Raw genomic sequence first — 21,647 nt, forward strand, 5'->3', positions numbered from 1 at the left:
CTACTGCTTAATAATGAAAGACCTAAGTTACTGGAAAGCAGTGTGGTGGAGAGACCATGAGCTTTAGACCTTCAGACAGGCTTGAGATAGAATCCAACTCTACCCCTTACTAGATGTACGGCTACAAGCAAGTCTTTCTGAGCTTGGCTTCTTCATCTGGAATGTCTTCTGTCTTAAAGGTTCTCCTACCGACCAAGGAAGGTTTGTCAGTAGCTGTGTAGAGTGCCTGGCACATTGCAGTCTCTCAACAAATGCTCGTTCTCTTTCCCCTTCTTTCCAGTTGCCTCTCTCACTGATATGGAAAATGAAAATGAGGCAGGGAAATAAGATCGATCTCCAGTAACCACAAAAGTTAGCTAAGAACCAGATTGTGTTCTTTCATCAACCATATCTGGTCAATATCAATCCATCTAGACTGAGCTCTTACTATGAACACTTGACCCATGAAAAAGTCTTTGACTGACACTGGTTCCCCCACTCCCAGGGGATTCCCAGGCACCCTGGACTCTTGACCACAGGGTGCCCAGCAGCCAAGTGTGTAGGCCAAGTGGCGCCACCTAGTGCCTCCTAGTGTCTGTATTTTCTCTTCACTTGTTTTTTCCTGCTCAGCGAACTCCTTTTTAGGCAATACCTTGATTCCAAGAGTTTTTCTTCCAGAATCAGACATTCCTTTTCCTCCTCTTTTGATGATAACCATAGCTCATACATTATATAAAAGGTTCAAAAGACATGACTGTTTAGGAAGTAAATGTTTCCATTAAGTCCACAGCCCCACCCCCAAAATGACCATTGTCAGCAATTCAATGAACATCCTTCCAGACTTTACTTTTGACAAAGCGAATCTTTCTTAAGTGTATATATCACCTCTTCACTCTCTCTTCCCTCAATTTTTGCTCAGTTATCCTCAGAAAAAAATTCTCTTCCTGCCTTTTTTGTGCCACTTGTGAATCTCAAAGCTACCCTTATAATAGTTGCTCAGTATCAAAGGGCTGTAACTCTACACTCATATAAAGAAAAAGAAAAATCCCATCTTTGGTGGCAAGAGTGGAAAGGAATCAGGCCAAATACCAGCTGAAAGTACACAAACTTGCATAGAAATCCCTATCTCCTTGTCTTTCTCTAATGAAACTCACAGTCCAGGCATCAATCAGCATTCACCATAAATAACTACTTTGCAGTTAACGTTACTGTTTTCCTGCTTCACTTAACTAAAAGCAGAGTGGAAGAGTTTTTTCTCGCATGTTGCATTACATAAGTGCTGCTCACAAAACATTTGGTTAAAGGTTTTTCTTTTTAATTTCTCATCTGTCACAGACTGATACTTTCGTAAAATAAATAAAAGAGCCTTGCTAGGAAAATGAAATTAAAAAGCCAGACCTACAAAGCACAAGTCCTAGTTTTTTTTTAAATTACCAGATTTAGCAGACATAAAATTACTCTGTTGGGTTGCTAGCAAAGTTTTCAAAGTCGTACAATTTGTGCTTATCTTGTGGCAAACTGTTAGCAAAGAAACTGTAGATCTCAGCAGGCTGTGTACCATACACGCAGCGAGGTTCTTCCATACCTTTTCATTGGAACTGAACCCCTCCTTGCTTACATGAGGTCTATGGGAAAATGTCTTCCAAATTTCTAAGAACTAATTTATAAGTGAACTTTGGGGGCGCCTGGATGGCTCAGTCGGTTAAGCGTCCGACTTGAGCTCAGGTCACAATCTCGTGGTTTGTGGGTTCAAGCCCTGCGCCGGGCTCTGTGCTGACAGCTCGGAGTCTGGAGCCTGCTTCAGATTCTGTGTCTCCCTCTTTCTCTTTCTTTTCTCTCTCTGCCCCTCCCCCGTTGGGCTCATTTTCTCCCTCAAAAATAAATAAACATTAAAATTTTTTTTAAAAAATATAAATGAACTTTGGGGTGAGAGTCCCCATTAAAACATTGGGATGGTTAGTATTTCGACATATTGAGCCAATCTACTCAATTTTTTAGTTTTCATCCAGATGTTTAAAATTACAACAATACAGCTGAAGATTCTTGGAACCCAAGAAAGTTGATTATTGGAAATACACAGTGAAGTTCCAAACAAGAATTGAATTTCCCAACTGGCCCCTTCAGACTCCAACATTATCTCTCACCTGATCTCTATCATTTTGAACGTTAACGATCAAAGGAGAAAGTAACACGTCAAACCGCGATGCAAACAGAAAACAAAATTCAATTTCTTTTTTAAATGTGGGCTTCAGTTTAAAATACTTACAGTAAAGCTCACAAAAATACCTTGTCTCAGATAGAGATCATGGGATTTCTAGTGACAGTGACTATCAGTCAATATATTGGTGGATTTTCACATCCTTATAAATTCTCATTTAGATCTTACATCTGTCAGAATGGCTAAAATCAAAAAGACAAGAAATAACAAGTGTTGGCGAGGATGTGGGGAGAAGGGACCCTGTGTACTGTTGGTGGGAACGTAAATTGGTGCAGTCACTGTGGAGAACAGTATAGAGGTTCCTCAAAAAATTAAAAATAAAAATACTATGTGACCCAATAATTCTGCTACTGGGTATTTACCCAAAGAAAACAAAAACACTAACTAAAATACATGCACCCCTATATTCACTGCAGCATTTACAACAACCAAGATATGGAAGCAACCTGTGTCCATCAATAGATGAATGGATAAAGAGGACACACACACACAGATATTACACAGCCATAAAAAAGGATGAGATCTTGCCATTTGTGACACGGATGGACCCAGAAGATATTATGTCAAGTGAAATATATCATGTTGAGAAAGACAAATACCATATGATTTCACACATGTAGAATCAAAAAAAACAAAACAGAGAAACAAACAAAGCAGAACCAGAACTATAAATACAGAGAGCACACTGATGGTAGCCGGGTGGGGGCGGGGGGGAGCGGATCAGGCAGAATGGGTGAAGGGAGTGGGAGATCCAGGATTCCAGTCATGGAATGAGTAAGTCACAGGAATAAAAAGCACAACACAGGGAATATAGTCAATGATATTATACTGTATCGGGACAGATGGTAGTTACACTTGTGATGAGCACAGCATAATGAGCAGAGACGATGAATCACTACATTGTATACCTGAAACTAATGTAATGTTGTGTGTCAACTATCCTCAGATAAATTCTAAAAAATTCTCATTTAGCTTTTTTAAATGAGAATGAAGGGAATGAGGGAGGTACTAGATAAACTGTCAGGTCTATGAGAAATTCAGAGTGTGTGTGTGTGTGTGTGTGTGTGTGTGTGTGTGAGAGAGAGAGAGAGAGAGAGAGAGAGAGAGAGAATGAGAGAGAGAGAGAGAGAAATGAAAATCTACAGAGTCTATGTTTCTCCATATTTTACTTGCTAATTCATGACTTAATACTTGGCTTTGGTATTTTTTTAACTGGTAGTCTAGGATACTGTTTAATTTAAACTTTGGCTATGGCACATTCATCTATCCATTGATTCACTAATTCGTTAATGATTTGATTCATTTACTCAAACATTCATTTTCATTCATTCATTCACGAAGCACTGATTAACCACTCACTATGGGCACAGTGCTATATGCTCCCAGGGTCAGAGGAAATAGTATACTTCTGGAACCTTGTAATAGACCCCAGCACTCAACAGGCGAGCCCCAAATTCTCAAAAAACCATACTACCTTATCCATATATTAGTCAGTTTTAACAACACTGATTAATTGAAAGTCAAGTATCAATGTTCCAAGTACCTTAGAAAAGTGTTTTCCCAGGGTGCTTGGCCGGGTCAGTCAATGGAGCATCCGACTCTTGATCTCAGGGTTGTGAGTTCGAGCCCCACGCTGGTGTAGAGATTACTTAAAAATGAAATCTTTTAGGGGTGCCTGGATGGCTCAGTCGGTTAAGTGTCCGACTTTGGCTCAGGTCATGATCTCACGGTCTGTGAGTTCGAGCCCCATGTCAGACTCTGTGCTGACAGCTCAGAGCCTGGAGCCTGCTTTGGATTCTGTGTCTCCCTCTGTCTGCCCCTCACCCACTCACTCTCTAAATAAATAAATAAATTTTTTTAAAAAAGTGTTTTCTGAAAAGGAGAGGATTTCTATTGCAAACACATATGAGTGATATTTTTTTTTAAAGAATAATGGAGATATAATACTGTATTAGTTTCAGGTGTACAACATAGTAATTTAAAATCGATATACAGGATGGAATGGTCACTGAAATACATTGGTTACCACGTGTCACCATATAAAGCTGTGACAATGTTACTGACTACATTCCCTATGCCGTACATTACAATCCCAGGTTATTTACTTTATAATTGGAAGCTTGTGCCTCTTACTCCTCTTCCCATTTGGCCCATCCCCCCCATTCCCCTCCCCTCTGGCAACCACCAGTTTTGTTCTCTGCATTTATAACTCTGCTCCTATTCTGTCGGGTTTGTTTGGTTTTTAGATTTCACATGTAAGTGAAATCATACGGTATTTGTCTTTCTGTCTAACTTGTTTCACTTACCATTGTATCCTTTAGGTTCATCCATATTGTTGCAAATGGCAATTCATTTTTATGGCTGAGTGTGTGTGTGCGCGTGTGTGTAATGGATTATTTATCATATACACATCTTCTTTAATGAATGATAAATTATTAATTAATTCATTAAATACCTTGTTTTCTTTTACATCCCTAACACATCTTATATTTGATATTTTTTTATTTTTTTATTATTATTTTTTAATGTTTATTTATTTTTTACAGAGAGAGAGACACCGAGCATGAGCAGGGGAGGGGCAGAGAGAGAGGGAGACACAGAATCCGAAGCAGGCTCCAGGCTCTGGGCTGTCAGCACAGAGCCCAGCAAGGGGCTGGAGCTTGTCAACTATGAGATCATGACCTGAGCCAGTCTGACGCTTACCCCACTGAGCCACCCTGGAATTTTTGTTTTTTGTTTCATTTTTGTTTAAGATGTGTGGTCCCCAAAGCTCAGAACCCTTTAGAATTTCTCCTTTTTAAAAAAAAAATTTTTTTTTAATGTTTATTTCTGAGAAAGAGAGAGACAGAGCATGAGTGGGGGAGGGGCAGAGAGAGAGAGGAAGACACAGAATCGGAAGCAGGCTCCAGGCTCTGAGCCATCAGCACAGAGCCTGACGCGGGCCGAACTCACAGACCACAAGATCATGACCTGAGCCGAGGTCGAATGCTCAACCGACTGAGCCATCCAGGTGCCCCTTATATTTGATATTTTAAAAAGACTTGGCTTGAGGGGCGCCTGGGTGGCTCAGTCGGTTAAGCATCCGACTTCAGCTCAGGTCATGATCTCACAGTCCGTGAGTTCGAGCCCCGCGTTGGGCTCTGTGCTGACGGCTCAGAGCCTGGAGCCTGCTTTGGATTCTGTGTCTCCCTCTCTCTCTGACCCTCCCCCATTCATGCTCTGTCTCTCTCTGTCTCAAAAATAAATGAACATTAAAAAAAATTAAAAAAAAAAGACTTGGCTTGTAATGTGTTATAAAATGTACAAACTCTCATATTTTAAAACTTACATTGGTAAACCACAACCTAAATACTAAGTATGCTAATAGATACATTGAATGAGTAACAATCTAAATACTAACACTAAAAGCAAGAAAGCGTATTTTATACTTGCCTTAGGCATACAGACAAATCTGCAAACATATTTCTTACAGAGTGACTCTTGGACCTGACATCCCATATATCTGACGGAGACCTCTGTCTTACACGTAGCTAATACAGCATGACCAAGAATTCTTAGGTGAATAGTGGATATGCACGCGAGTGTGCGCGTGCGTGTGTTTTGTGGGGATGGTGCATGGATAGAAATAACAAGATAATCTAAATGAAATCAGGTCATTTCTTTTAGACAAAGTATTAATTTTCAGAGGCTGAAGCAGCCTCCAGGCAGACAATTAAGTTATCCTGAAGTCTAGATAGAAAACAACAACAAATGTTCCAATTATCGGTGTCGTTTTAGAAAAGAAGGAAGGATGGGGGAAAAAAAAGGGCGAGGACAAGGACGTGTACTTTCCGGTCTTGGGTAGCATGACTGAATTCTGACATGGATGGTAAGCAACCCTCGGAAAGAGTTACGGCCCAGGAGAAAGATGTACGGACAGAAGTTGCTGGTTACCCTTGGGAACTCCTGACGTGGCCTGAACTGTAGATTCTTGCTATGAGTTTGCACAGAGCAAGGCCGTTCATGTGAGACTCAGTAATCTACTCTGTCCCTAGGTACAGGCCAACAGGTGCCAGCTGGTGGGGGACACTGCTTACCCCAAGCACAGCAGGCCTGGGCACGGTCGGAATGCATCCGTGCTTTTTCTTGTTGCTCGTGCTAGTGAACACAGAACAGACACAGATAACCACCACTAGCACTCCATAGTTTTCCTTCAAGGAAAAAAAAAAAAAGCACTCAGGCATGAGTTTGGTAAAAGCAAATTTACTATCCAGGAAGGGGGGGAGAAAAAGGCAGAAAAAGCCTTAACCTGCGAGATCACGGCACCTGATTCCTTACTTCAGCAAAATGTTCTGGTGCCATTTTATGTTTGGTAGACGGGAGATCCTGGTGGTTAGTGACGCCTGGTGGCCCTTCAAGACATGTTTGGATTCTAAGTCCACCTGGTCTCCAAAGCTCTAAATGTGGTATCAGACTAGAATGTTCAAGGGAAGAGTTGGGGATTATATGTCCTAAACACAAACGCCCTTAAGTTAAAAAGCAGTCTCAGGGATGTCCCACTAAGGCTAGTGACGTAGCAGGAGTGGGCCGTGCGTCAGAGCGGATGCTGGGTAGCAAAGTACGTGTCCAATGCCGAGAATAAAAATTCTCCACATTCTTGGGAAGAAATGATGACAGAAACTGATATCTGTGACCTTCTGGAATTCTGCAACTTTGGCACCAACAGCACAGTGAGTGATAACCAGGCTGGGACAAGGCGGGTGTGATGGGGCAGAAACCAAGACCCATGAGGGAGATGGTGCATCTGTCCTGAAGGCCACCAACTTCCCTGTCGCCTCACTCAGCACTGCTCTGAGGACATACTTCACACACGAGCAGAGGTGATGTTCCACACTCTCCTTTCTCCTCGTCTGAGTCAGCGGTCCTAATGAACTTTCCTCATACTGTGGAAACCGGGTGCGGGGGGTCAGGAACTGCAGAGGGTGGGAGGAAGGAGGCAGGTAAGTGCCACTTGCTTCTCACTAGGGACCCAGTTCCCCACAAAGGTGACGGGGGACACAGCTGCCCACAGGGTCAAAGGCAGGCATCTCCCCACCCAAGGGTGACTGGGAACTGTAGAGACCAGACTCTGGCTCTGAACCAAGCCATGGTTCATCATGCAACCTATCACCGATGTCACCTAACCTCTCTAGTGTGTGTTTTCCTCTCTCAGAAGAGAAAGAAAGAAGGAAGGAAGGGATGTAGGGAGAGAGGGAGAAAGGCAGGAAAGGAGGGAGGGAGGGAGGGAGGGAAGGAAGGAAGGAAAAAAGAGACAGAGGGAGAAAGAAAAGGAAAAGGGGATATATATTAGAATGGATGATATGAAGGTATCGCCTTCTCTAAAAATTCCGACCATCATAACTGGCTAAGACAGTAAGAAAGAAAAATCCCAACTCGAAGTCTGTATGAAATGTAGGGGCAGAATCCTTTTTTTTTTTTTTTTAATTTATTTATTTACTTTGAGAGAGAGAGAGCAAGCTGGGGAGGGGCAGAGAGAGAATCCCAAGCAGCCTCCATACTGCCAGAGCAGAGCCTGGGCTTGAACTCACGAACCGTGAGACCATGACCTGAGTGGAAATCCAGAGTCGGACGCTTAACCGACTGAGCCACCCAAGGTGCCCCGGCATAGAATTCTTTATACGAATCATTTTCTGGTTCTCTGCCACGTGGAGAATCTGAAAGACATACAGATCCTTTGGGCTTGACGTTGCTAAAGTACTCTATATCTTGTTACAGTAAAAATAAATGTTTAAAATAAAGCAATGAGCAGGAAGCTAGAAGTCAATGAGGGAAATCACTTGGCGGAAGACGCGCGGGAGAGGATGAGAGGGATCTATGTAGAATGGGCTGCTTGGTTGAGTCAACCCCAAATTGGTGCTTTGGAGGATTTTTTTATGGCGAGGGCAGGAGAGTTCCTATATAGACCCCCATTATAAAGCATCAAAAATGCAAATGGTCACTTTTTAAATGAGTATGATTTACCCATGAATATTTTCTAAAGTCAAAGGAAGATATGAGTAGACTTAATATGCACACGTATTTGTGTGATTCATTCCAGAGACAGAGTTATTAATTATTCCAGAGAAAAGGTCCATGTGAAGGAATAAGGGACAACCTTTAAGACCAAAAAGGACAGACTCACGGGGGCCTCAAGGTCTCTTGAAATGAAGGAGTCTGATTTTCTTCTCTATCACAGTAAAGCAGGATGATATTTTGTCTTTAGTGTTGGCTGTGTCCTTTTTCTGTTGTGTTTCCTTCTGCTTGTATGGGATGTCCAGATGATTGAGGTACTTTCCCTGGCATGACTCAAGATACGTTTATAAGGGTGACAACACCCTATCGCAAGCCCTGTGTGGAAACCCATCAGCCCCTCCCTCATGCTTTAATGCTGACCCAGGGGGGAGTCGCTCCATCGGGCTGTGAGAAAGGGCAGGCCCTTGGGAGGGAGGTCGTCCAGCCTCATCACTGGGGAGGGTAAGGGACCAGCTCAAGGTTACACTGTAAAAAGTCGAGCCAGCTCTAAAATGCAAATACAACCTGCTAGTCCTAGTCAGCCGCTCTCTGAACATGGCATGAAGACAAACAAAACATTTTAGAGATGATTTAAATAAATAACAAAGACTAGAAACATCTAGAGTGATTGTGACCCATCAGGAGTGCCCCCATCATAACTGTCTAAAAATGTTCGTCCTTTACAAAGGCAGGGAAGTCAAGGTCATAACACGGTGCACTGTGACTTAATCACACTATGCTTAAGTGTGCTGTACTTCTTAACTGAATTGTATTCCCCTTGGATTCAAAGTATGGTTCTCTCATTTTTACGAAACAATGAATAAAAGAGTGTTTCTTTCTTATCCATTTTAATCAAGAACAGAAAATAAATGGTTCCAGACTTCCAGAGACATTTTTAAAATGTAAATTCTATAAATCTCCAAAAAGGGTTTGCGTTGAGAGGAGCTATGTGATTCATAGTCGTTTTGCGATTGTCAAATCATTTAGAAATAGCCTGAGATTGGGTCCATTGACTGTGAATAACAGCAGGCCAGCTTTGTGAGAAACAATCACGTAAGTCCAGTTAAGGATAAATGATGCCTGGCCAAGAGCTCGGTATTACATACCCCCAGTTTCTGGGGGATCCTTTCCTTTGACATCGAAGACTATATTTAACCTAAATAGCTATTATAAAATTATGCACTGTGGATTCTTTCTTAAAAGGGGTGCAAGCTTCGCCAGTGTTCCTGGGTTGAAGACTAGTTTAAATAAGCCCTTGGGTTTATGTTGCACACAAGAAGGCTTTACAAGATCTAATCTTTTCTAAACCTGTTATGTTCTTTGGTTCAACAGGGCTTCCTAATTGTAGCTATTAGTTCCTCTTTTTTGTGGTCTGGTCTGTCAATGGACTATTGAGTGATCAGTAAATTAAAGCCCAGCCAGCAGCCAACACATCGAAGCAGACGTTAAATCATAGCTTGGCTGCCCTTATTCATTATTAGTATCTGTGAAACAGCTTTTAAATACACGGATAGGATTTAACATGATGCACATTTGTGTCATTCTCAGATTTCCATACTGTACAATCAGGTATGTGAGGGTTTTTTTTTTCTTCTTCTAGGCAACAGGTGTGTTCTTGGAACAATGTTCAACCCCCACTTCTGGCTTATGTGAGAGGCAGCAGCTGCAAGCTTAATGTCAATGACACATGGTTCTATAAGAGAGAAAATAAACCGCCTTCTCAGTGTATTAAAGTCATGGGCAGATGGACAATAGCTGTCTGTACTTCCTTTGTGTTGTAGAAGCAGAGTCTAAACTTTGAGATGACAAGGTTTTCTCTGCCTCTTTTTCTCTTCTCCTCCTCCCCTCTCTTTTCTTCCTTCTTTCTCTCCTTTCATTTTTCAAAACACTTGTTAGTGAAAAACATGCCTTTCTTTAAGCATTCTGCACCCATTATTGAGAACTGTCCTCCAGTTGAGTCATATTGTTTTCAGGCTGACGAGTGGAGAGGAGAAAAAACGTGATATAAATCAGGCTACACTTTATTTAGAACTTGCTTTGTTCTGAAAAGAATTGAAAGGAACTGTTTACTATAGAATTTGAAGAGACTTACTTGGTATGCAAACACGGCGTGTTTTCTTTAAGGGCAAATTCAGTGCTCTAGTACAACACTTCTATATTTAATTTTGTGAGATATTGCTAATGACAGTTACAATGTACTCTGCACCTCACAAGTACAATGTCAATGTTAACTGATAGGAACCATAATGATCCAGTAATTCTCGTAATAGAGTTTAAGACAGTAAATGTTTGTCAGTTTCTTCAGAATCTCTTAGTGTAGTGGCAGGAATATTCCACTCTGCGTGTTAGTTTTCAGGTGCTGTCGTGCCTCAAACAGAAGCAGTCCAGCCACTGTCTTACTGCATACAAGGTTTCTCGAGAACAAGCACATTAAGCTCACGAACAGACCCGAGTAACCACTGAGCTCCGGGATCCACTGGAAGTGAACACGTCTCATTACACGGACTTTTCTAGAACCCATGTACAGCAGAGTTTCCCCTCTTCTGCCAAGAGGCGTTTCAATAGGGATTTTAATAAAAATGGAGGTCATGAGACGAATCTTCCTTTTTCTTAGATGTGACAAACAAACGTATTGCAAACGGGAGGAGACAGGCACCTATTTAATTACAATCCTGGAGTCTCTGGTATCACCTGAGCCACCAGATCACCTGGAAGACTGGGGTTGGGTGCTGCATATAATGCCTAATTGGGGGACAAGTAAGAGACAATCCCTTTTTATGGTTGCTTCTTTTTTTTTTTTAACCGCAAACCTCAGCTTTATTCAAGAATCAGGTTTTCTGTGAATCTACACTGAAAATGGTTTTGCCATTGCTGAGAAATCCATGAGCAGATGGATTTGGAATTTAATCCTCTGTGAGAAACAAAGGCAAATGAAAAAAGAAGAACCTGGAGATAAATTTCTCCTAGGTTTTTTAATTGGTTTGGCTATGACATTAGATTTTCACTAAATGCATGCAAATAATGACTAGTGTCAAGGAGGATGCTAAACATTTTTAAAATTTTTTCTATTTTTGAGAGAGAGAGAGAGAGAGAGCCGGAAGGGCAGACGAAAAGAGAGAATCTCAAGCAGACTCCACACTCCGCGCAGAGCCCAACACGGGTCTCGATCCCACGACCCTGGGATCATGACCTGAGCCGAAACCAAGAGTCAGACGCTCAACGAACTGAGCCACCCAGGTGACCCTAAACATTTTTAAATGTATCCGAAGTGTGTAAAACTGGAAGTCTGGCCCAGATATCATTAAAGGTCTTTATCAATCCAAGGATTATCAAATTCTATGATTTTGCTTCTTCCTCAGGCTGCACTTTTCCACTGTGGTAAAATACACATGGTACCCTCTTCACCATCTTTAAGTGTACATCTCAGTACTGTTAAGTATATTCACATCGTCCTGCAACAGATCTCCAGAACTTTCTCTGGAGTTGAGCCTTCATTGCAAGACTAAAACGCTATACCCATTAAACAAGTTCCCACTTCTCTCTCCCGCCAGCCCCGAGCAGCCGGCATTCTATTTTCTGTATCTGTGAGTCTGGTTGGCTACTCTAGGTACCTCCCTCAGCTCAACGGATTCAGAGACACCTCATGTATAGTGGAATCATACAGTCCTTTTCATTTTGTAACTGACTTACTTCCCTTAACCAAATATCCTCAAGGTGCGACCATGTTGTAGCGCATGTCAGAATTTCCTTCCTTTTTAAGGCTGAATAATATTCCCTTGGACACATAGACCACATTGTGTTTGTCCTTTCATCTGTCCACGCACACACGGTGGCTTCCACCTTTTGGCTATTGGTGCGTCATGCTGCTGGGAACGTGGGTACACAAATAGCTCTTCGGGATCCTGCTTTCGGGATTCGACACTGGCTACGTCACTCTGCATTGCCAGCAGCAGTGAACAAGGACCCCAGTCTCCCCATATCCTCACCCACCCTTGTCATTTCTGGGGTGTTTGTTTGTTTGTTTGTTTGTTTTTTAAATAGTAGTCATCTCCTCCACAGAGACAAAGAGAGAAAAGTACTCACGTGAGTCTCCACATCGCCAGCAAGGATCCTACTCTTCTGTAAAAACTCCGCCACCATGCTGTTCATCAGCTTATCAAAGGCTTCCACGGAGGGTGCCACACCTTTGGAAGAATCACATTTTGTCAGTCTCTGAGAGGTTTTTGTTTTTTTTTTTTTTAATGTTTTTATTTATTTTTGAGAGAGAGAGAGAGAGAGAGAGAGAGAGAGAGAGAGAGAGAGATGGAGTGCAAGCAGGGGAGAGGCAGAGAGGGAGACAGAATCTGAAGCAGGCTGCAGGCTCTGAGCTGTCAGCACAGAACCCGACGCGGGACTTGAACCCATGAACTGTTGAGGTCATGATCTGTGCTGAAGTAGGAAGCTCAAATGACTGAGCCACCCAGGTGCCCCGGTCCCCAGGAGTCTAATGAAAAGCTGATACTGCTTTGCCAGAGGCCCTATGGAAGCTTAGTATCGCCCATGCCATTCTCATTCGGTCAGTATTCCTGAAACATTTTTCAATGGCTCAAGAAAACACAATGCTTTCCTATTTGAGTAAGCACTTTCACCTACATACGAATTTGTTTCTTTCCCAAACTCACGAGGCTAAGTAGCACCATCATAGTTTTACTGGTGGAGGAAATGGAGATGTAATCGGAGCACATGACTTGACCAAAACTATAGTCAAATAAGAGGCAGATCCAAGAACTGACATAAGCCAAGTGTACTTTCTACTACACTGATCTGCCCAGGTGCTGTGAGACCTTGCACACAGTTACCAAGATTACCCAGGACAATTAAAAGGCAATAACAAACTCTGGTAAGTAGGAAAACAATGCCAATGTCACACATTCTGTTCCATCCTGTCCTCACTTCCTGGGGGAGGGAGGCAGAGTTGGGAGGCATGAAAAGGTCTGCTGAGCTAACTCACGTTAAGTTTTGATCTGACAAATTACCATAAAAACCCAAGCGACAACGGCCCAACCTGGAGTGCTCTGTATCTCTTTCCCTGCTTTTTAACAGAAAAATTGTGTCTTAGTCCCAGATTTCATGTCCCTAATATTGAAAAACTCAACCCTACAGGCAATTAAAATCCAAACCAAAACCTAGGATTCCCTTTCTCAAACTGTACATTAGTAGCCACGCTCATAAAGCTGTAGGATAAAGCTTCCTTCCTTTCCCAGATGCCCATTTCCACAGGCCCAGAAGGAGATGAAAACAGCTGCTTACAGTGCTGTGCACCTACAGTCTAACTTCTAAGCAGGCTATTGAAGCTGAACCTTAAAGTTCAAAATACAGTACATACCAACTTCTGGAATATAAAGGGGGGCAAGCCCACAGATTCCTTAGGGGTCCATTTGGAAGCAGATAAACCCGTTTGTTGCTGTGGGAGACACCTGAGAGGTGTCTGCGATGTATTTAAAGTTGGAGAGTTTGAGACATGAGACAAAGGACTCTACATAGCAGAAGGAACGGTTACAAAAGGGAATTATTTTCCTATTTCCTTTCATCACTTAGCTCTGTTCACACCTCCTCTGGGCAGCCCTTAATGACCTGTCTTTCTTCCCAGCCTGCATCTTGTGAGCATCCTTAATCAAAGCAGTTGTGGCCCTGAATAGCAAAGCATGGAGACCAAAGATTCTGGAGGATTCTGCATATAATCCATCTTAGATTTCCTCGTCTATAACAAAGTACTCATTACTTGGTGTGTGTGCAAAAATACTTCTTCAACTGTTGAACCAAACTTACCTGATCGTCAGGGGGAAAAAAACCACCATAAAACACAACATAGCACCTGTATCATAAGAAGGCAGTTCGCTGACTTCTGCATATTACAGATGTAGTGGACAGGGTTCCATCTAAAAATTTCTTTTTATTTCTTTTTAAATTTTTTAGTGTTTATTTATTTGAGAGAGAGAGACATAGAGAGAGAGAGAGAGAGAGCGAGCAGGGGAGGGGCAGAGAGTCCAAAGGAGGCTCCAGGCTCCAGGCTGTCAGCACAGAGCCTCATGTGGGGCTTGAACTCACAAACTGTAAGATCGTGACCTGAGCTGAAGTCGGATCCTTAACCAACTGAGCCGTCCAGGCACTCCTAAAAGTTTCTTTCTAAATCAAAAAAATTTTTTTAACTTCAGTTATAACATCACCATAATAACAATGTTTTATATTTCAGGTGAGAGGGTGTCCTTAAGGATTTGTTAAAAATAGAATTTAGAAAACCATCAAAGCTTACTAAATTAAGAAGAAATGAAAGCGATGCTGTTTAGGGTTGTAAAATGTTTTAAGGATGGTTATCATTCAGATATTTTACTAATTATCCTGCTTACCAATGACCCTACTGCATTCCTAGTAGGATAATAAACCGCTGGGTAAGTTGTTTTAAAAGACCTCATTCTAATAACTGGTTTGGAACAATTTTCTGTATTAGAAAATATCTGTTTAAATACTTAAGTAATTTAATTATACACCTTCCAATTTTGTTTAGTCTATCTATTAAGTTTCCCTGAAAATTACTGTTGTAACAAAGAAAATACAAAGTGCAGTCTAGTACCTCTTTAAGTCAAGTGAGGTTCAACTTATTGAGTTTTTCCCCCCTTTATTCAACAACGCTACACAGTGTTCTGAGAGTTGGATTTTACTTATATTTTATGCATCTACAGGCTTTCTATTTGTGGGCAGCAATCGTACAGAAATGTCTTTTGATCTCCTGATGTCAAAGACATAGGAAACCCAAGTTATTGAAGCGAACATGAAAATATTTCCTTACAAATGAGGTTTACTGAATCTCCTACACCAATTATACAGTTAACAAAAAGAGGCTCAGAATGAAATCATAGATGTGTTTCAGTTGATGTGGAAGAAATTTACAGGCCCCTGGCAGCCTCCCTTTAAAGAACATCCCCTTTCAATTCATTCAAAACATTTTAGTTTTCATTATGTTCAGGGGGGAAAAACCAGTCTGTGCATTTGTGTTCATGCAGTAATTTTTGTCCTAAGGCATCTGATACAAGGCACAGCCCCCAAATACTCCTGAAATTCTAGAAGCACCAATGTGGATCTTGCCTAGTGAAAGCTTTTTTTTTTTTTTTGAAGCCCCCATTCCCCTAGGCTTTTCTCGGTCCCCAAAGCCTGATAGGATTCAAAATGGGTCAGATAAGGAGGAAGTGTACTTGAGACAAGAATAGAGTTGCCAGATGAGATACAGATACATTGGAATTTCAAATAAATAATGAATAAATTTTTAGAGTTAAGTGTGTACCATGCAGTATATCCCAGGCAGTATGTGGAACATACTTATACCCCCCCAAAAAAACAGTTCATCTGAAATTCAAATTTAACTGGGTGTCCTGTATTTTTATTTCCTAAATCTACGACCTCAGACAAGAAGGAACTGGAAAAATTACTGTCGATACCTAGAGAGTTTGCCATATATGGTATTCTTCTAGCTAACTTTTATGTTATGTTGTTAACTTTTTATGTTTGATCATATATTTAAAATCTTTTTTTTTAAGTGGCATTACCATATGACTTTAAAGGCATATTTGGTTAGGAACAGGCACAGGTGACACAATGCGACGTGATCATGTTACTTGGAACCAACGTTTGGCTTCCCGTCAGACTCACTTCCTTCAAAACTGCAGTTCTTAAATTTAATGACTTGTTCTCTTTAAAATTCAAATCTGCAGAATGATAATTCCTTCCAATTGACACTGTAATCGAGAACATTAATTTCTCTTTGATAAAATTACTCAGATAATATATGTACAGCCACTGCGGAATGTGGAACAACAGTATAAACACTAGAGCAAACGAATAACGACGTTTGGCACATAGATTATACTCTTAATAGGCACAGATACTGGTAATTTTTGCAGATTGTGGGTTGAAACTTTATTTCCTTTCCCTTCTTCAGGGATGGCTTGCATCTGGTGAATATCATGATCACATACAAAGGGAGGAGTATGGGGGCGCCTGGGTGGCTCAGTTGGTTAAGAGTCTAATGCTTGATTTGGGCTCAGATCATGATCTCACAGTTCGTGGGTTTGAGCCCCGCCTCAGGCTGTGTGCTGAAAGTGAGGAAGCTGCTTGGGATTCTATCTCCCCCTCCCCGCTGCATCTCAAAAGAAGTAAACAAAACAAATGAAGGAAGGAAGGAAGGAAGGAAGGAGTACGAAAGCTGAAGAAAGGGTGATAAAAATATTTCCTGAGAACTAAGTGATGGGGAGAACATTAAGTAATGACAACAGTTAGTGTCCCTACCTCTACTGACACCATTAAGTCCCTCACAGTCCCCAGGAGGCCGGTGTGACTCTGCAGACAGCGACTCCAGTCGGCCGACCACCCGTTCCAGCCTCTCCATCAGTCCTTGCATCTCTGCCATTCTAGAAAAACACAGGCACAAATGGAGTCCGTGTGAATGTCAGGGAGGATTAGCAAGCTGACACCATTAAATTTAACAGCAGCAACAGGGAAAATAAAAATTACTCGGGATGGCTTTCATTACCTACAGAGTATTTCTATACATCAGGAAAATATGTGAAACTCCAAAAAAAGTAAACCTTGGAACAAAAAAAAAACCCCAAAAACCCCAAATTATATTGACCTTGGTTTCTATTCGATTCAATGACTTTATAAGCTCCAGATGCAATACACAAAAAAATCACTCCCTACACCATTAACAAGTATCTCCTCGGATGCTTCCTTGTGCTATGATACAATCTATGTCTAACATAAACTAAAAGCCTGTGAACATATATCTCACAATTAATATTGCCAACTTTTATCCTACTAAATGGTAGGAGCATATTTTAACTATTTCCAATGATTTCTTTCTGTGAAAGTATAACTCTCCAGGGGACACTAAACCCACTGGTAATTCTTGTTTACCTACTCAATTACTTTAAGCCAAACAGCTGAGCTCGGAATTGAGTTTATGAAACCATATCATTTAGCAGGTGACTGGGTTTTCATCTCTAAGGGCTGTCTTCTACTTATTACCACCTTCAGTGTGTCTGCCGCTGGATTACTTTAGGTTACAATTATTCCGAATGGTGGAAATTTTTAACTTAAAATATTAACAGTGTATATTTCATTTTGCTGCTGATTATTTTTGGACAAAGTTTAGTTTTAGGTGGAGTGGTTTCTGGAGACAGGAAGCTTCGGTTCCCCAGCAGTCTCTGCTGGGATAAATTGGGTTTGACGCTGAATAAGGGATTGAGGATAAGAGTGGGCATGTTGGGTATCTAGCTTTTCTGCGTCCAAACACTTCTTAGAGAGCTATCCTGAGTGTGCACAGGTGAGTACCTTAAAATTGCTGGCCCTACAATGTAATGTTATGAAGGCAACCGCTGAGGAATGGAACCCAATCTAATTTGGCCAAGTTCATGAGATCCAGCTTAGAGATACCATAGCTCCCGCCATATCAACCTACGACCCCTTTTGGCAAATTCAGGCTGCTGCCCCAGAGAAAGTAAAACACACCCCATCTTAATCAGTGTCTGTAGTTCTCACTCTTGCGAACTTTCTAAGCATCATCTTAAGCCAAAGAAGATAGACGTGCTCCCATAGAGGAGTCAGGGCTGCCCCAGAGGGTGAGTAAATACTATTTCTCTAAGACAGGTAATGTTTTCTATTTCTGCAAACAACCAGGTAATGCATTTTTTTTGTGTGTTTTGTATTTCATAATGATGACATGTCACTGCCATTTTCAAGAGCAAGGTTAGACTTATCAAAACATGTGGGTAGCTCTGTACTTCTGCATCCACACGTCAGATGGTCATCAGATATGGATGGGGGGGTTCACTGCCTATTTTGGAAAGTCATCTCCTCTGAAACTGCCAGCAGCTATGCTTTCAAAATATGGGGCAGTGTTCTCTGCACGGCCGAAATCAGCATCTAATCCCAAGGGGATTCAAAATTAGAAGTTTCTCATCTATTCTTTTCCTCTTAACGTCAGAGCTTTCGCTTCTACTGCAATTGAGAAAAAAAAAAAGAAGCAATTTAATTGAACCCTTTACGTAATCGTGCAAGGGAACTGGGTATCCTGTAGGAGGGTGAAGGCCATTTGAGAGATGGTAAAAGCCCCTCAAATCTTTTAATAGGCGTCCATCTGTTCCCGGTTATCTATGTTCTCTGTTACTCAACTTGCCAAATGTTACACCATAGACCTAGCCCATGCTAAGGAAAAAAAAAACATGTTTGCTTTGTTAGCAAGTTCCCGATGCCCCAACAGAAAGGCACCCACCACCTCCAGAGGCTCACAGCGCCATTTCAGGAAGGCCTGTTACATTTCACACTTAGGACGGCTGTCCCCGACTGGGGCTTAATCGGCCTCCCTGACAAGACTCAAACTCACACTATCTAATAGCGCTCCATATGTTGAGAGACAACGGGAGTTAGCCCACACACTGCAGGGCCAGGCTGACTGGTGTGGAATGCAGTCTGAAAACAAATCAGATGTCACTTCGCGTAAAATCACCATGGACTGGAGTCTTGTCACAGCCTCTGAAGAGATCAAAATACAACCCAGGCAAGGAAGCTGAAAGATGCCTCTGGGTTTAAAATTTTAGAACAGTTTCTAAGAGAAATGGAAGAACACATAAAAGAGAGAATAAAAAAGAGAAAGATATCCAAAATATACATGGTAGCATTCCCAGGGAGAATGATGGGGTCCAAGATGGCTATGCTTTCTTCTCCCAACACACACACACACACACACACACACACACACACACACACACCCCTCCCCACATGTGCCCTCAGCTGCTATCCTGGCTCTCAAGAATGAAGAAAGAACAGAGCAACAGATTCTCCAAATTCTTCCCAGGCAGTTCCATTCGCCTTGGTTTTTCAAAGTGGATTTAGCCAAGTTTTCATGAGGCCAGGAATTAGGAATCAGGCTGAGGAAATGGATAGGACAGGAAATGTAGACAGCAAGGTCAGGGTAAGGAATGAGTCAGAGCCAGGTGGACAGACAGATGGATTTGGACCAGGAAGCCAACAGAAGAGGGGATCTATGGCAAACTGGTCAGACATAAGATGTTCTAAGAATCAGATGAGAAGCAGAGAGAAGCCAGACACACAGCTGGGCAACCAAGAGACTAGGTCAAATGATGAGGCTCAAACCTGGTCTCCAGACTGTCTAGTCCTCCAATTCATGCAGAAGCCAACCCCAAGATGAGGTCCCCTATAACCTCCGGCTTATAGAGGATAAACACAATCATCTGACCGGGTGTGAGGGTGGGTGGAAAGAAAAAGTGGGAGGAATATAGAATTCCATGACCTTCTCTTTTTAATGATCTGTTTTAGGAAATTACACTCGAGGTGAATCTTAAATCCTTGTTTTGTAATAATTTGGTAGCATTCTTTCTTGAGTTCCTTTATAATAGGAAGTATAACTCATCTTGGTTTTTTTTTCCTCATTTGAATTATCCCCTCACTTTTCCCTTGTTAAAGTTTGACTCTTTAGACATGCACAGAATTTAAATAGCTCTACAATAGTTCTATGAGGCTGCCCCCTTCCATTTTTGCCTTGAGAATCAACCGATTTCCATGATTTTAGCTGTTTCTTTCAGTAATTTTCTCCTCATCTGTACATAACATGCTTCCATCTCTGTGTGTCTTGTTTCTCTTCGGTTCCAGGCATTATCCACTGAGTTCCCACCAAAACCAAGAGGTTTTGCCCAATCCCCACCACCAGACACATGAACACTTCCTTTTGCCCAGTACTGTTGTGTCACAATTTCTATGTGACCAAGCATCAGGGTCAACACGTTTATGACTCTTCACAGCTGAGTCACAACGTATCCTAAAATTATTCTCCATTTTCTTTTTTCACAACCTGTTTCCCTGCAGCTATGTTGTTCAGTTTTCTCTACATACTTCCCAGTTTTCTCTACATCCTTAAAAGTTAGTCACCTCCAAACTCTTCTCCCAGTTGTGCAAGTCTCCTTTCAGTTGAGGCAAACACATCTGGGATGCTATTACATCTTTCTTCTCAGAGGCATCTCTTCTGGAGAATCACTCCAAGTGCATGAGAGCTCAGTAGGCCCACGGTGCCTCTGGGACCAGAGATCTGCCTTCCCCCCATGCCCTCTTACCTAGTATCACCTGCTTTTCCGATTCTATACCCTCCTCTTTCTTGGTGTACTTTCTTAACTGTCTTCTTAGTTTCAGAGCATTTTCTTCTGAAAACAAGGTATGTGAAAGGACGATTTTTGTGGCGAACCTGCAAGTCTGAAAATACCTTGATTTTGCCTTCACACTTTGGAGGTTTGGCTGAGTGTAGGATTCTGGGATGGAAGTTTTCCTCAGAATTTTCAAGGCATTCCTGCATTGTGTTCTAGCTTCCTAGGTTACTGTTGAGAGGTCCAAAGCCGTTCTGATTCTCTGATTTTTCATCCCTTGATGCAGTCTTTGTTTTCCTCTCTGGAGGAAGTTTGCGGGGTCTTTGTCCTCAAGGGTTTGGGATTTCACAATGACAAACCTTAGGGTTGATCAAATGTTTTAATGAATGATTTTCAAAAAGGTGTGGCAGGGGCGCCTGGGTGGCGCAGTCGGTTAAGCGTCCGACTTCAGCCAGGTCACGATCTCGCGGTCCGGGAGTTCGAGCCCCGTGTCAGGCTCTGGGCTGATGGCTCAGAGCCTGGAGCCTGTTTCCGATTCTGTGTCTCCCTCTCTCTCTGCCCCTCCCCCGTTCATGCTCTGTCTCTCTCTGTCCCAAAAATAAATAAACGTTGAAAAAAAAAAGGTGTGGCAAAAATAGGAAAATGGGCATCTCATCCTGTTTATCTCTGAGTGAGTTTACAAACTAAATTTTGTGGGTTTTTTTTTCAAATAAAGTAGTTAGGATTCTAAATACTTAAACAATTTAAACTCCTTTACACCAAATACACACATTTACAAATATTTCATACACTTCATTAAGAATATAGCCAGTTAGTATTCTCTCATATACTGTCTTTGGTAGCATTTTCCTAGGTGAAAGGATGGTTGTCATCATTTAAAAATTTATTAATTTTATATTATTTTATATTTGCGTTATATTATTTTTATTCATATATTACTTTTCTATTATACTTATATTAATTTTATAGTATCACTTAAAAGTTAAAAAATAACATTGGTCATTTCATAAAACCCATCCTTAAAGTACAGATAGTTCCTAATACTAATTTTGTGTGCAATGTTCCGCAATAAGACAATGACTAAAACAGTAAGAGAGACGACATTCCTATCCCTTCCCACAGTAGTTTCCAGAAAGGGAGAGTTCCCCACACTTACAAACATTTTTACAAGGTCTCAATCGTTTGTCTCTTTTTAACCAGGGCTGTTTAGAGGGGGCCCTGCTTTTGGAATCACT

At 41.6% G+C, this 21,647-nt stretch overlaps 1 protein-coding gene across 5 annotated transcripts in view; it reads right to left on the reverse strand.

Moving 5' to 3' along the window:
• CAP2 (cyclase associated actin cytoskeleton regulatory protein 2) overlaps positions 1 to 21,647 on the reverse strand; it is a 155,196-nt gene that overhangs the window by 112,572 nt on the left and 20,977 nt on the right. For 4 of the 5 annotated variants that reach the window (XM_047860580.1, XM_047860579.1, XM_047860578.1 and 1 more), the window contains 2 exons: positions 16,547 to 16,668; positions 12,311 to 12,411 (listed from right to left, as the gene is read on the reverse strand). In XM_047860580.1, the coding sequence (XP_047716536.1) occupies positions 12,311 to 12,411; positions 16,547 to 16,667 (222 nt within the window). In that variant the 5' untranslated portion in view covers position 16,668. Of the gene's footprint in view, positions 1 to 12,310; positions 12,412 to 16,546; positions 16,669 to 20,385; positions 20,570 to 21,647 lie in introns of those variants that run through there. The other variant, XM_047860577.1, reaches the window with a different exon arrangement.

Source organism: Prionailurus viverrinus, chromosome B2 (genome assembly GCF_022837055.1).
Source record: "Prionailurus viverrinus isolate Anna chromosome B2, UM_Priviv_1.0, whole genome shotgun sequence".
In the NCBI taxonomy this organism is placed as follows: domain Eukaryota; kingdom Metazoa; phylum Chordata; class Mammalia; order Carnivora; family Felidae; genus Prionailurus; species Prionailurus viverrinus.